Here is a 13,712-nt window from a genome sequence, read left to right on the forward strand (position 1 = left end):
CCACCCTATCTACCTGGCCTGCTACCTTCAGGGATCTGTGGACATGCACTCCAAGGTCCCTTTCTTCCTCTACACTACTCAGTGTCCTACCATTTAATGGGTATTCCCTTTCCTTGTTAGCCCTCCCCAAATGCATTACCTCACACTTCTCTGGATTGAATTCCATTTGCCACTGTTCTGCCCACCTGACCAATTTATTGATATTTTCCTGCAGTCTACAGCTTCCTCCTTCAGTATCAACCACACAGCTGATTTTAGAATCATCTGCAAACTTCTTAATCATACCCCCTATATTCAAGTCTAAATCATTGATATATACCGCAAAAAGCAAGGGACCTAGTACTGCAGAACCCCACTGGAAACAGCCTTCCAGTCACAAAAACACCCATCAACCATGACCCTCTGCTTCCTGTCTCCGAGCCAGTTTTGAATCCAACTTGACACTTTGCCCTGGATCCCATGTGCTTTTAACTTTGTGACCAGTCTGCCATGTGGAACCTTATCAAAAGCCTTGCTAAAGTCCATATACACTACATCAAATGCTCTACTCTCCTTACCACCTCAAAAAAATTCAATCAAGTTTGTCAGACACGACCTTCCCTTAACAAATCCGTGCTGACTATCCTTGATTAATCCGTGTCTTTCTAAATGAAGATTTATCCTGTCCTTCAGAATTCTTTCCAATAATTTTCCCACCAGCGAGGTTAGGCTGACTGGCCTGCAATTACTTGGTCTATCCTTTTCTCCCTTTTTAAACAAGGGTACCACATTAGCAGTCCTCTGGCACCACACCTGAAGCCAGAGAGGATTGAAAAATGATGGTCAGGGCTTCTATTTTCTCTTTTGCTTCGCTTAACAGCCTGGGATACAATTCATCCAGGCCTGGGGATTTATCCACTTTTAAAGCTGCTAAACCCCTCAATGCTTCCCCCCTCTCTCTGTTTATTTCATCTAATATTTCACACTCCTCCTTCCCCCCCCCCCCCCCCCCCGATAGCAGTGTCTGCTTCGCCCCTCCTTTGTGAAAACAGACACACGGTATTCATTAAGAACCCTACCGACGTCTCCCGCCTCCACGCACCGATTACCCTCATGATCTCTAATAGGCCCTACCCTTTCTTTAGTTATCCTCTTACTCTTAATATATTTATAAAACATCTTTGGGTTTTCCTCGATTTTACTTGCCAAGAATTTTTCATGCTCTCTCTGTTTTCCTAATATCCTTTAGAAAGTGCAGGGGTGCAATTAAAAAGATTCTGGAGTATTTTGCCCTGTAACAGTCATATGTCTCCTGTTTTTTCTTTATCCTACCCTGTATGTCCCTAGACATCCAGGGGGCTCTAGATTTGTTAGTCCTACCTTTTTATTCTTTAAGGGCACATATTTGGTCTGAACCCTCCAGATCTCCTTGAATGCCTCCCACTGCTCTGACACTGATTTGCCTTCAAGTAGCTGTTTCCAGTCCACTATGGCTAAATCCCCTCTGAGCTTAGCAAAATTTGCTTTTCCCCAATTTAGAATTTTTGTCCTGGTCTATCCTTGTCCTTTTCCATAACTACCTTAAATCTAACAGAATTATGGTCACTAGCATCAAAATGCTCCCCCACTGATGTGCCTTCTACCTGCCAGCTTCATTCCCTAAAACTAAGTCCAGAACTTTACTGGCTAAAAACATTACTGGCTAAAAAAGTTCTCCTGGTTGTGTTTTAGGAATTCTGCACCCTCTATACCCATCACACTAATTTTTATCCCAGTTCATATTGGGGTAATTGAAATCCCCTACTATTACTGCCCTATAGGTGTTGCACTTCTCAGAAATTTGTCTACATATTTGTTCTTCTATCTCCCTCTCGCTGTTTGGGGGTCTGTAGTACACTACCAGCAGTGTGATCGCCCCTTTTTTGTTTTTCAATTCGACCCAAATGGCCTCGTTTGATGATCCCTCCAACGTATCACATCCCTCCTCTCTGCTGTAATAGTTTCTTTAGTCAATACCGTGACCCCCCCTCCCTTTTTACCTCCCTCTCTATCCCATCTGAAAATTCTGTAACCAGGAATGTTGAGCTGCCATACCTGCCCCTCTTTCAGCCACATCTCTAATAGCTATAATCTCATGGTCCCAAGTATCTACCTGTGCCCTAAGCTCATCTGCCTTGTTTGCTATATGCCTTGCATTGAAGTATAGACCATTTAGTACAGGCAAACCTCCTTTTTGACTACTATCTAGCCCTTGATTCCTCTGTCCTTCCAATTTACTTTTTATGTTTTTTGTTTTCCAATTCCAGTTTTCCTTCCCTCCCTATTGACTCTATACTTAGGTTCCCATCCCCCTGCCAAGCTAGTTTAAACCCTGCCCAACAGCACTAGCAAACCCTCCTGTGAGGATATTGGCCCTGTTCCTGTTGAGGTGCAACCCGTCTGGCTTGTACCTCCCCCAGAAATGGTTCCAATTCCTCAGGAATCTAAAGTCCTCCCTTCTACACCATCTCTCCAGCCACACATTCATCTGCTCTATCTTCCTATTTCTGTACTCACTAGCATGTGGCACTAGTAGTAATCCAGAGATTACTACCTTTTGATGTCCTGCTTTTTAACCTCTTTCCTAGCTCCCTAAACTCTGCCTGCAGGACCTCATCCCTCTTCCTACCTATGTTGTTGGTACACGACCTGGCTGTTCACCCTTTCTTCCCCTTCTGAATGCCCTGCAGCCGCTCAGTGACATCCTTGACCCTGGAACCAGGGAGGCAACATACCATCCTGGAGTCACGTCTGTGGCCGTAGAAATGCCTGTCTGATCCCCTATCACTATTGCTCGCCCTCTCTTTCTCCCCACCCCCTGCCTGTGCAGCTGAGCCTTCCATGGTGCTGTGGACTTGGCTCTGGCTGCATTCCCCAGAGGAACCATTGCTCTCACCACCGAATACTGGTTGGTGAGCAAGATGGGCTCAGGGGACTCTGCACTACCTGCCTGGTCCTCCTCTTCTGTTGCACACTCTTAAGTTGCGGGGTGACCACCTCCTGACACGTGCTATCCACGTAGCTCTTAGCCTTGTGGATGCACAGCAGTGACTGCAGCTGCCACTCGAGCTCTGTAACCCGGTGCTCAAGCTGCTGTAGCTGGCGACACTTCCTGCACATGTGACCGTCCAGACCACGGGTGGTGTCTAGGACTTCTCACATGGCACAGGGTGTGTATTCCATGGGTGTGAGCTGCCCTGCCATACCTCTAATTAACAGACTACTTAATAACCGAGCTGGAATAAACTTTAAAACTTTAAGAAAGCCAAGTAAAAACATTTGCCAGATACTCACCAATCAGCTCCCTCTTTTTGAACGCTTAGTTTTTAATCCTGGCTCTTAATTTAAGCCAATGCCCAAGATAGAGAAATACTGACCAACCAATCACTTTCCTGTGATGTCACTCCTTGTTTTTTGGACTCCTGGATTTTTTTCCTTTCTGCTCCGGATCCCGGCTAGGTCCGCTCCTTCTCGGCTGCTCGCAGTGAATTCCGGCCCCTCGCCGACTGCGCTCTTTATTTACTGGCCTCTGCGCCGGTTCCCGGCTAGGTCTTCCCTAAAGGCCCCTTTACTACAAGGTTATTAATTAACCCTTTCTCGTTGCACAATACTAGATCAAAATAGCCTGTTCGAGTTGGTTCTCGACATAGTGGCCCAGTAATTCCGGTCCCAACGTGTGAGTACGGACGGGGTACTCGCGCGTGGACCCGTTGGAAGTGCCGGATTTCAGCATGTACAGCGCATGCGCGGGAAACCGGCATTTCCTCCAAGGGGTTCAGAGGTCCAATGTGTGCGCGCAGGACTCTGCGCGCATGTGTTGAACTTCCTCCTTTTTGACAGGTTTGCCCGTGTGTAAGGGCCTCAACTTTTTAGAAATGAAAAAAGGAGACGTAAGGACTTGATTCTTTAAGGTAAGTGGTCTATTATTTTAAATTATAACATTTTTTCCACAGTTTTGTTATTAAGGACTTTACAGTAAGGTAAATTTATTTTTGGACCTGATTTCTTAACATTTTTTCCCCCAAAAATTTGATTAATTGTTTAAAATAGTTTTTTAAAGTTATTTATAGTTCATTTAATTAGTGGGATGTTTTTTAAAATTTTATTTAAAGTTTAAGTAGTGTTTTGGGCGCCTGTAGTTTTCATGAGTTTGACAGTTCTTACTATCAAACTCATGAATGAAGTTTCCCCTCCCCTGATTGGCTGCCCAGTGCTCACCTGATCCCAGCCGGCATATCGAACTAACTACGCCGCTGGATCAGGCAAGCACAGCGCGCCGACAGCTGAACTGGGCCAGTGACAGGAATTCCAAGCAGGCCCAGGCTTCAGCTGTTGGCGCGCCGGGTAAGTGCACATTGGGGGCTTGCACGCGCGGCAAGCCCCCGAACCTAATTTCTGGGCCAGTAATACTACTGTATGTGTGCAAATTGTTGGTAGGTGGGTTAATAAAGGCTTTTTATTTTGCTAGTGTGAAATGGGTCCATGAGCAGTAACCGTATTCTTCTTCTGGATCTTTCCATGAGAAACTGATGCCACTGTGATCTTGCCCATAGGGACAGATTCTCTTTGGAAACTGCACATATTTTGTTGATGCTACTCTCCAGTGCCCAGTACAGGTAAAATTGGGAAAACCAAATTAGCATTTTGTGGCTTAGACTTTGGTAGTTCTGAACATTTCTGGACTGTTTTAAATAACTTGGGCGTGTTGTGGTGGAGAATCAAACTTGGAAGCATTGTGGTGGAAGTTTGAATCTTCCATCTACCCTTTCTCCAAATAAACTTTTCTAATTAATAATCTAATGCAGTATGACAACTTTTAATTACTTTTTGCAGGATTTCTGATTACAAATGGAGCAAAAGTTTGTGACCCAAGGAGGACACGCTGGAGTTGGAAAGGTATTTTTGCCATAGTTAAAGTTGATATGTAGTGCTAACAGTTCACTATGCCAAACTATGGAACTAGCATCCTTGTGTTTAATGCTTCACTGTATTAAATACTGCAAGATGACTTGTGTTAACTTTTTTTTATATACATCAAAGTATCAAAATTGGTATCTTACCCAATAAAGGGGACCTGTAGTGGTAATATGGTTTTGTCTTGGGCATTATCCAATTGAAAGATATTGGACTGATGGCTCCCATCTGCTAATGGTTCTTTTATACTGGGTGGAGAAAGCAACATTTGGATATTAAGTGCAATTTTGTTTTGCACACTGGGCTGCAGTAGTTAGTTTATATGTCCCTGGTGCTACTTTATCTAAGATGCAGAATGGCCATTTTGCGCGTCTGTTCTGAAATGAGCAGCAAAGTCGAGGCTGAAATTTGAAATCCCCATGTATTTTCTCCAGTAGAGTGAAAGCAGACCTGTAAATGATCTCTACTTGGGATATTTCTAAACTGCACTCTGGAGCATTGTGCGTGATAATATTTTTGATCAAACTTGCTGCGTCACTCGAGCAGAGTATTTGGTATAGTGAAGGAAAATTTATATCTCAATTGCTTGGGCATCACAAACTTTTTTATTTTTCAAGATGCCAGCCTTGGATGGTCCAAAACGTACTGTGGAATCGCAACAAAATTCACAGAATCGGCCACCTGCAGGAAGCTTGTCAGCACAACGTATGGTGTCCACCTGTGGCGTAGGCCCGCAACGCGTACCCCTTCAAACGCGGGTTCTGTCTACCAATTCCGCTCCAAGCAAAAGTCAGGTGTCAGCAAATCTAGTAAAACCGGCGGCACAAGTGCCCCCTCATCTGAAGCAGGTTTGCCAAAAAACAGTTCAAGTTTGCGAACCATCTGGAAATCAAACCAGTGTGCAGCCTGTTGGGGTGCCAAGTGATGGTATGTATACTTACTCTACTTGTAACACTGAAAATTGCACAGAATACTATTTTAATTGTAAGTTTCAATTGTACTACAATAAGTAGTTAGATTTGTTCTGGTTTTAAAGTTTTACATAACTGGTCTTTTCAGTTTAATGAAGTTCTCCCTTTGGAGTTGATCCATTGCTTGTGGTTTAACACTTCCCTCAGTCATATGTTCCATGGTGTTCTACACATTAGAAGTGGAAGGTGCCAAAATGTAGAACTGTAGTAAATATCCCTTAACCAAAAGCATGGATTCTACATGTTTGGCAAACTTGGCTACTTTTAGCTCAATGAATATACCATGGCAATATATGTTATTAGTACAGTTATTGCATAGAATAGGGAGGAATTTTAAAAAATGAAATTTAATTCTTGGATTGATATTTTTGGGATTTTCAGTTTTTTGGCCATAGTTCTGTACAAAGATGGAGAGAATAGGGCAATGGGATTGCTTTTGGATTGCTCTAGCAAAGAGCTGGCACAGACATGATGGGCTGAATGGCCGCCTTGTGTCTAGCCATTCTATTACTATGTTAGTACTTGAACTGTCAAGCTATCTGCATCCCAGCACCTGAGCTGGAAAAGTAGTACTGCAGTTGGTTAGTGAGAACCCACACAGTTCAACACAACTTTAAATTCAGCATTTACAGTCTGGTATCATCAGAGACCATTCTTTCTCCCAAACTAATGTAGATATAAAGAGCAAGATGCCATGTTTCACTGTTTAAACAGTGACCACAGAAGCCTCCATAGAGGGTTTTAGCCTGATGACTGACTTGTGATTTTGACGTGAAAGCCCAGTGCTCTTATTTAAAAAAAAAAAGAACTTAGATTTATATAATGCATTGTACATTATCTCCTCGGGGCATCTCAATGCTTTACAACTAGTGGGCTACATTTTAAGCTGCAGGGACTGTCATTGGGCAAACACAAACGGCAAGGATTAAATGGCCAATTAATCAGTGATGGTTAAAGGTAAAATATTGGCCAGGGTACAGAAGAACTCCCTATTCTCAGCATAGTGTAGTGTTTTTTTTTGTTACCTGAATAGGGAAATGGGACTGTAATTTAATGTTTTGGGGTTTTGTGCTAGTGTCTCTGGCTTTGTGTCTCTGCCGTAAGCAGGACCATGCATTTCTCTTTCTTCTTCCCCCTCCCCCTCATGCTCCAGTGTGCCTTTACTGCCCAATATCTAGCTAAGCAATAGCATGACCTGGGGATTGTAACATAGAACCCTTATTGTGTACTGCTACTATAATCTCACGTACCACCATGTTTTCCTGCCTTTCTGGAAGGTGTACTGAAAATCTGTTGTGTTTTGAGTTTTGCTTCAATTAAGTTTGTCCCAGTTCCCGGGTGTTACCTGAAGGGGGCGCTGGGGGGCTCAGTTTTACTTTGTCTGCATGGCAGAACCCGAAAGTGAAAGACAATGTGCTGTAATGTCCACCCATTTACTCAGTAAATAGTAAAAGGTACATTCCGTCTCCTCTCTCCATTACTGTTCGGTCAAGATGCAATACTGGCGACGAGGCGGCTGTTGAACTCTCTAGAAGGATGGAGATAGACATGCGAACCTACAGCCGTGATATTGGAAATTGCGACGAGCGGGCCACTCAGCTAGCAACATCAACGGCATTTTGATAGGTGGCTAGCTGCGACGTAGACGGCGGACAGAGTATTGTGCGGGCCAGGCAACTACCGTGAGTGTAGCTACCGTAACTCTGGCCGGAGGAGAAAAAGATTTTTTTTTTTTAAAAGTCCGTGGTTCTTAAAGCGACAGTGCACATTAAAACTATGACGACCATGGGACATATTGAAGAGTTCTCTGGGGATAAGGACAGTTCATGGGAGGAATACGCAGAAAGACTGGGGTGTTTCTTTGAGGCCAATAATATTGACAAAGAAGAGAAGCAGCGCTCAGTGTTGCTAAGTGTATGCGGAGCTGCTACTTACTCCGTCCTGCGTTCATTGGTGGCTCCTCGTAAACCTAGTGAGGTGGATTATGCTGATTTGATTGAGAAGCTGCAGAAACATTTTAACCCAAAACCCTCAGATTGTGCAGCGTTTCCATTTTCACAATTGTAAACAACAGCCTGGACAATCTATTTCAAGTTACATTGCTGAGTTGAGGAAACGCATATTACATTTTAATTTTGGTGACCATTTAGACAATATGCTCCGTGATCGGATTGTGTGTGGAGTGCTGGACTCGGCATTGCAGAGACAGCTGTTAGCGGAGAAGGCCCTGACGTTCCGACTGGCCGAGGAGAAGGCTTTAGCAGCAGAGGCTGCATCGATGAACACGTATGCACCATCTCAGGCCGCCGAGGAGGTGCACAAGACCACACGCAGCTGCTGCTGCGAGAGACATGGAGGCAACTAAAGAGACAGGAAGAAAATGTTTCCGCTGTGGGGCTCTCCATGGTTCCACTACATGCAAATTTGTGTCAGCGGTATGTCATTTCTGTAAGAAAAGAGGACACATAGCTCGTGTCTGCATGAAGAAAGCTCAGGCTGCTGCAGCAGAGCCAACACAAGCATTGCAGACACGCACTCTGACACTGGAGGACAACGATGAGTACACAGTGTATACCACGGAAGCTGAGCAGCTACCCCACAGACGGTGGGGATACACGGCAAATGTGATCATGAATGGGGCACCACTCTGCATGGAGGTGGATTCAGGCTCAGCGTGTTCGTTGATAAGTGAGACTTACAATAGGCTGTGGCCAAGTGAACCCCCGGCGATGGCTCAGGTCAGTGGTGTGCTACGGCAGTGGTCCCAAGCTCAACTCCAGGTACTGGGTATGATTCATGTGGAAGTTAAGTATCAGGCAGTCAAGGACACACTTCCACTTTGTGGTGGCGGGGCAGGGCACAAGCCTGGGCAGAGATTGGTTTGAGCCCCTCGGTATTGAAGTGACAAGAGTACACACGGTACAGTGACAGCCCATAATGCCTATGTTGGAGAACTACGAAGAGGTTTTTGGTGAGGTCGGGGACCACCAGTCTCAATCGAAGTGGACCCAGGGGTAGCGCCTAAGTTCTTCAAGGCGCGACCAGTTCCTTTTGCTTTGCTCAAGAAGGTGGATGAGGCCCTGGATAAGCTGGTGAACCAAGGGGTTCTCTTGCCAGTGAAGAGCTCCCGTTGGGCCACCTCTATCGTGCCCATTGCAAAGAAGGATGGGGGCCTGCGAATCTGTGGAGATTACAGATGTACGGTTAATACTGCTGTGTTACCAACAGTTAGAGCTGTTTTCAACACTGGCTGGAGGCACTCTGTTCACCAAGCTGGATCTCAAGCAAGCATACCAGCAACTGGTCCTGGATGAAGAGTCAGCCGAGCTATTGACAATCAACACCCACAGAGGACTTTTCCGAGCCACAAGGCTGCAGTTTGGGGTGTCTATGGCAATCTTTCAGAGGTTCATGGACACCCTGTTGGCTGGTGCTCTGGGAGTTCAGCCTTACTTGGATGACATACTGATTACAGGCAAGACACAGGAAGCCCATGATGAGCGGCTGCAGGAAGTACTACGCCAGCTGGCTGAGGTAGGACTACGCCTTCAGAAGGAGAAATGTGTGTTCGCTGCCAATGGGGTGGAGTTCTTGGGATTCCGAATGGACAAAGACGGTGTGCATCCGACTACGGAGAAGGTGGAGGCTATCAGGAGCGCTCCCACCCCCAAGAACAAGACCGAACTGCAGGCATTCCTCGGACTGTTAAACTTCTACAGTTTTCTCAAGGGCAAAGCCACAATCTTAGAGCCACTGCACAGGCTGTTAGACCAAGCAACAGTGTGGAACTGGACCTCAGCTCATGAAACAGCCTACAGACAGGCAAAGGAACTGCTACAAGCAGATAAGGTTCTGGCACACTATGATGAAAACAAGCCATTGGTGTTGGTGTGTGATGCCTCGCCATACGGGCTGGGAGCTCTGTTAGGTGCTTCCTGGCCATCTGGCTCTGTGACCCATCAGTTTTGCCTCAAGAACACAACAACAGAACGTAATTACGCCCAGATTGACAAGGAGGCCCTAGCCATCATATTTGGGGTAAAGAAGTTCAGCCAGTACCTGTTAGGGAGACAGTTCGTCATCTACACAGACCACAAGCCACTCTTGGGGCTCCTGCATCACTCCAAGCACATGCCCCAGATCATATCACTGCGTATGCTTCGGTGGAGTCTGATGTTGGGGGCCTACAGTTATGACCTTTGCTACAGGCCTGGGAAGATGCTGGCTAATGCTGATGCTCTGAGTCACTTGCCTTTGAACTGGCCGATGGCTGAGACGCCGCCACCACCCCTGGAGGTGCTGCTACTGGAGGAGGTTCCGGAGGCCCTGCTCCATGCCCAGTGGATTGGCAGCCTCACACAGAAAGATCCAGTCTTATCACCGGGTGCTACGCTGGCTGCTGCATGGCTGGCCCTCCGAGTTTCAGGAGGAGCATTTCAAGCCCTTCGTTCAGAGGCGCCATGAAATGTCTGCACACAAGACCTGCGTGCTCTGGGGAAGCCGTGTGGTGGTTCCTGCCACCGCAAGAGAGGAGGTGCTGAAAATGCTGCATGACTCTCACCCTGGGATTGTGCACATGAAGGCGTTGGCGAGAAGCTACGTCTGGTGGCCAGGGTTGGACCGAGACGTGGAGGAGGTGGTAAAGAGCTGTGAGACATGTCAGCTGACTTGCCATAGCCCATCCAAGGCTCCCCTTCACCCCTGGGAGTGGACCACTCGTAAATGGTCAAGACCCCACATTGACTTTGCAGGGCCATTTCAGGGGGAGATCCTTTTGATAGTAGTGGATTCTCATTCGAAATGGCTGGAGGTGGCTATCATGAGCTCCATGACATCCAGTACAGTGATCAACGCGTTGCGTTTGCTGTTTGCCACACATTGGGTCCCCGACGTGCTGGTTTCAGGCAATGGAGCAGCCTTCACGTCAGCGGAGTTCAAGGCTTTTGCAGGCAGAAACGGGATCCGCCACATGACCACAGCGCCCTATCGCCCCTCTAACGGGCAGGCAGAGAGGATGGTGCAAACCACAAGAGGCACTGGTGAGGATATCGGTGGGGGACTGGCAAACCAGATTGGCCAGGTTCCTGTTATCACGGCATACCACACCAAATTCAGCAACGGGGAAGAGTCCTGCCGAGATGCTGATGGGTCGCCGGCTGGTGACTGCACTGGACCGGCTACACCCGGACTACAGGGATGAGATGCACACAAAGCAAGAGGAGCTGGCTAAGAAGCACCAGGGCACCGCCAGGCAGTTCGAGCTGTCAGAGACTGTTTGCCCGTTGCTATGCAGGAGGAGACAAATGGATGCCTGCCGTGGTGGAGCAGGCCACGGGTCCCCTGTCATACAGCTTCCGTACACCTGATGGCCAGCTACACAGACGCCACGTAGACCAGCTACGGGGTCGTACTCCGGTGAGAGTAACCGGGACGTCACAGGCTAGGCCATTGTCTCCGCCACCTCTGCCAGGCAGTGACTGCCTGCTTCCTGCAACAACGACAGAAGCCATATCGACAGAAGGTGTCACGGAGTCATCAGCCACGGAGGAAGGTTTTCCTGTGGCGAGCAGTGGCACCCCGACTATGCCTGTCCAGCGGCGCTCAAGTCGGGTTAGATTCCGTCCCAGACGCCTGGAGGACTGAGGGGTTTTATCTGGGGGAAAGGAGTGTTGTGTTTTGAGTTTTGCTTCAATTAAGTTTGTCCCAGCTCCCGGGTGTTACCTGAAGGGGGTGCTGGGGGGCTCGGTTTTACTTTGTCTGCATGGCAGAACCCGAAAGTGAAAGACAATGTGCTGTAATGTCCACCATTTACTCAGTAAATAGTAAAAGGTACATTCCGTCTCCTCTATTCATTACTGTTTGGTCAAGATGCAATAAAATCAATATAGCAAGTTGATATGATTTGGAAAATGGAAAACTGGTTTACTGTATTTTACATAAAACATGAATCAACAGAAGTGTTCAGTGAGTTCTATCAATTTCTCATCACTTCTTGCTCCATGAAAACAGGAAAAAAATGCAGCTGTGCCAGTCTTCTAGGTGCAAAGTCACCTTCAACCTAGCTGTTCCTAAGCTAACTGCTGTATTCTTATGTTGCAGGCTGTACATGTTTGTATGCCCAGAGAGATCTCTGTCCGGTCAAGCCTGGGTGTACAAAAGCCTTTTCTGATTTAACCCATGATAGAACATTTGCTGACATTGACTGCCAGCAAAAACCATCTGTGGTGGCTGAAGTTTTCTTCAGTGATGGAACTATTTTCGCTAACTGACCTGGATCTTCCCATTCTTTAAAGTACAGTAACACTCAAAAGATAAACAGACTTTCCCTCCCTCATTTATAGTTGCTGTTAACCCCTTAAATCACAACTCTTCGATTCGTTTAATGTCTTGGTTTAAGTTTTTTAATGCTAGGTATCGGCCTTGGCTCAGTGGTAGCGCTCTCACCTCTTGAGTTAAGTCGTGGGTTCAAGCCCCACTGCAGGAATTGAGCGCACAATCTTGGCTGACACTCCAGTGTAGGGCCGAGGGACTGCTGTACTATCGGATGAGATGGTAAAGCAAGGTGTTGTCTTCGCTCTCAAGTGGACGCACAAGATCCCATGGCACTAATCAAAGAGATGGGGAGTTCTCCTTATGCCCTGGCTAACATTTACCCATCAACAAACATTAAAACCGATTTATCTGGTCATTTATCTCTCTCGTTTTGGAACCTTGCTTTGATAGTCTACATCCCTGAGATTGTAAAAGGGACTATATAAATGGAGGATTGTTTTTTCTTTCCTCCCTTCCATCCCTCTGTCTCCTGGGAGCTGTAAGCTGAATCTAACCTTGTAGTAATATAGCAACACATTAAAACAGCCCGTCCAGTCCCAAAATCTTACAATTGTCTAATCTGAAAGGCAGAATTTTTGACGACATATCACTGTCTCTGTACTGCATTAATGTGGGTTTAGATTATGTGCTTTAACCCATAATTGCTGCTAAGTTTGAAATGGGCTTTTTGTATTTTTTGGTGCAGAAATGTTTTGGAGTGGGATGGGGAGAACTGGGATTTTTAACTTTTGGTAGTCCCAAAGGTCTTGGTTATCTGCTGAAGAAAGCTTCATCCCAGTTGGAAACTGTACTTTGGCATCTGTACTAGAAGTGAACAATAAACCTTTATGGTTTCCTGCCCAAGAGAGTTGGATTATCCTCTGCTGGTCTGTGCCTGTAATGACAACTGCTTTCCATTCTTTTACTGACTGTCATCTGATTTCAAAAATCTAGAAAGGAATCTAGATTAGTCACTGAGTTGCACTTGATATAGCCCACAAACACCCACCTTCCTCAAGCTTTGATGCCTATTTTCTGAACGGATGCTGGCTATTGAGTCTTGGCCAGAAAGTATCTGAACTGTGTGCTGTAGTTGTTGACTGCTTTGAGTCAGTTACACGTAAGCCAGTAGGTTGCATCAAAATTTGTGATTTACTCAGCTGATGCTGATTATTTCCCCCCAAACTTTGTCACCTTGTCAAGCATTTAGAATGCTGAGACATGGATGCTTGCAGAATGGAATGGACATGAGTTGGGCCATTTGAATGTGAACCTAAAATGGGGACCTCTGGAGCAAAAACATTGAGAGCTCAACATTTTTAAAAAGCAACCAATAAATGTTTTCTGTAGTCTTGTGCAAGTATTTTAGAATCATGCATTCACCAAGGGGTAGAGGCCACATAAGATAACAAGGTCAAGGGGGTGGCCATGAATATATGTACAGGAGTTTAGAAGGAGGGAGAAATTTAGGGAGGGTAAGAGGGCAGTGAACTCAGG

General features: G+C 46.2%; 1 protein-coding gene across 2 annotated transcripts in view; it reads left to right on the plus strand.

Moving 5' to 3' along the window:
- The window catches only part of LOC147108598 (aurora kinase C-like), a 42,553-nt gene that overhangs the window by 9,961 nt on the left and 18,880 nt on the right, over positions 1 to 13,712 (plus strand). Inside the window, exons 1-3 of one of the 2 annotated variants that reach the window (XM_086005282.1) lie at positions 4,511 to 4,634; positions 4,852 to 4,914; positions 5,550 to 5,859. In XM_086005282.1, coding sequence (XP_085861408.1) covers positions 4,867 to 4,914; positions 5,550 to 5,859 — 358 coding nt within the window. In that variant the 5' untranslated portion in view covers positions 4,511 to 4,634; positions 4,852 to 4,866. Of the gene's footprint in view, positions 1 to 4,510; positions 4,635 to 4,851; positions 4,915 to 5,549; positions 5,860 to 13,712 lie in introns of those variants that run through there. The other variant, XM_086005281.1, reaches the window with a different exon arrangement.

Source organism: Somniosus microcephalus, chromosome 13, assembly GCF_052327205.1.
Source record: "Somniosus microcephalus isolate GS21.2 chromosome 13, FLI_Smic_1.0, whole genome shotgun sequence".
Lineage (NCBI taxonomy): Eukaryota > Metazoa > Chordata > Chondrichthyes > Squaliformes > Somniosidae > Somniosus > Somniosus microcephalus.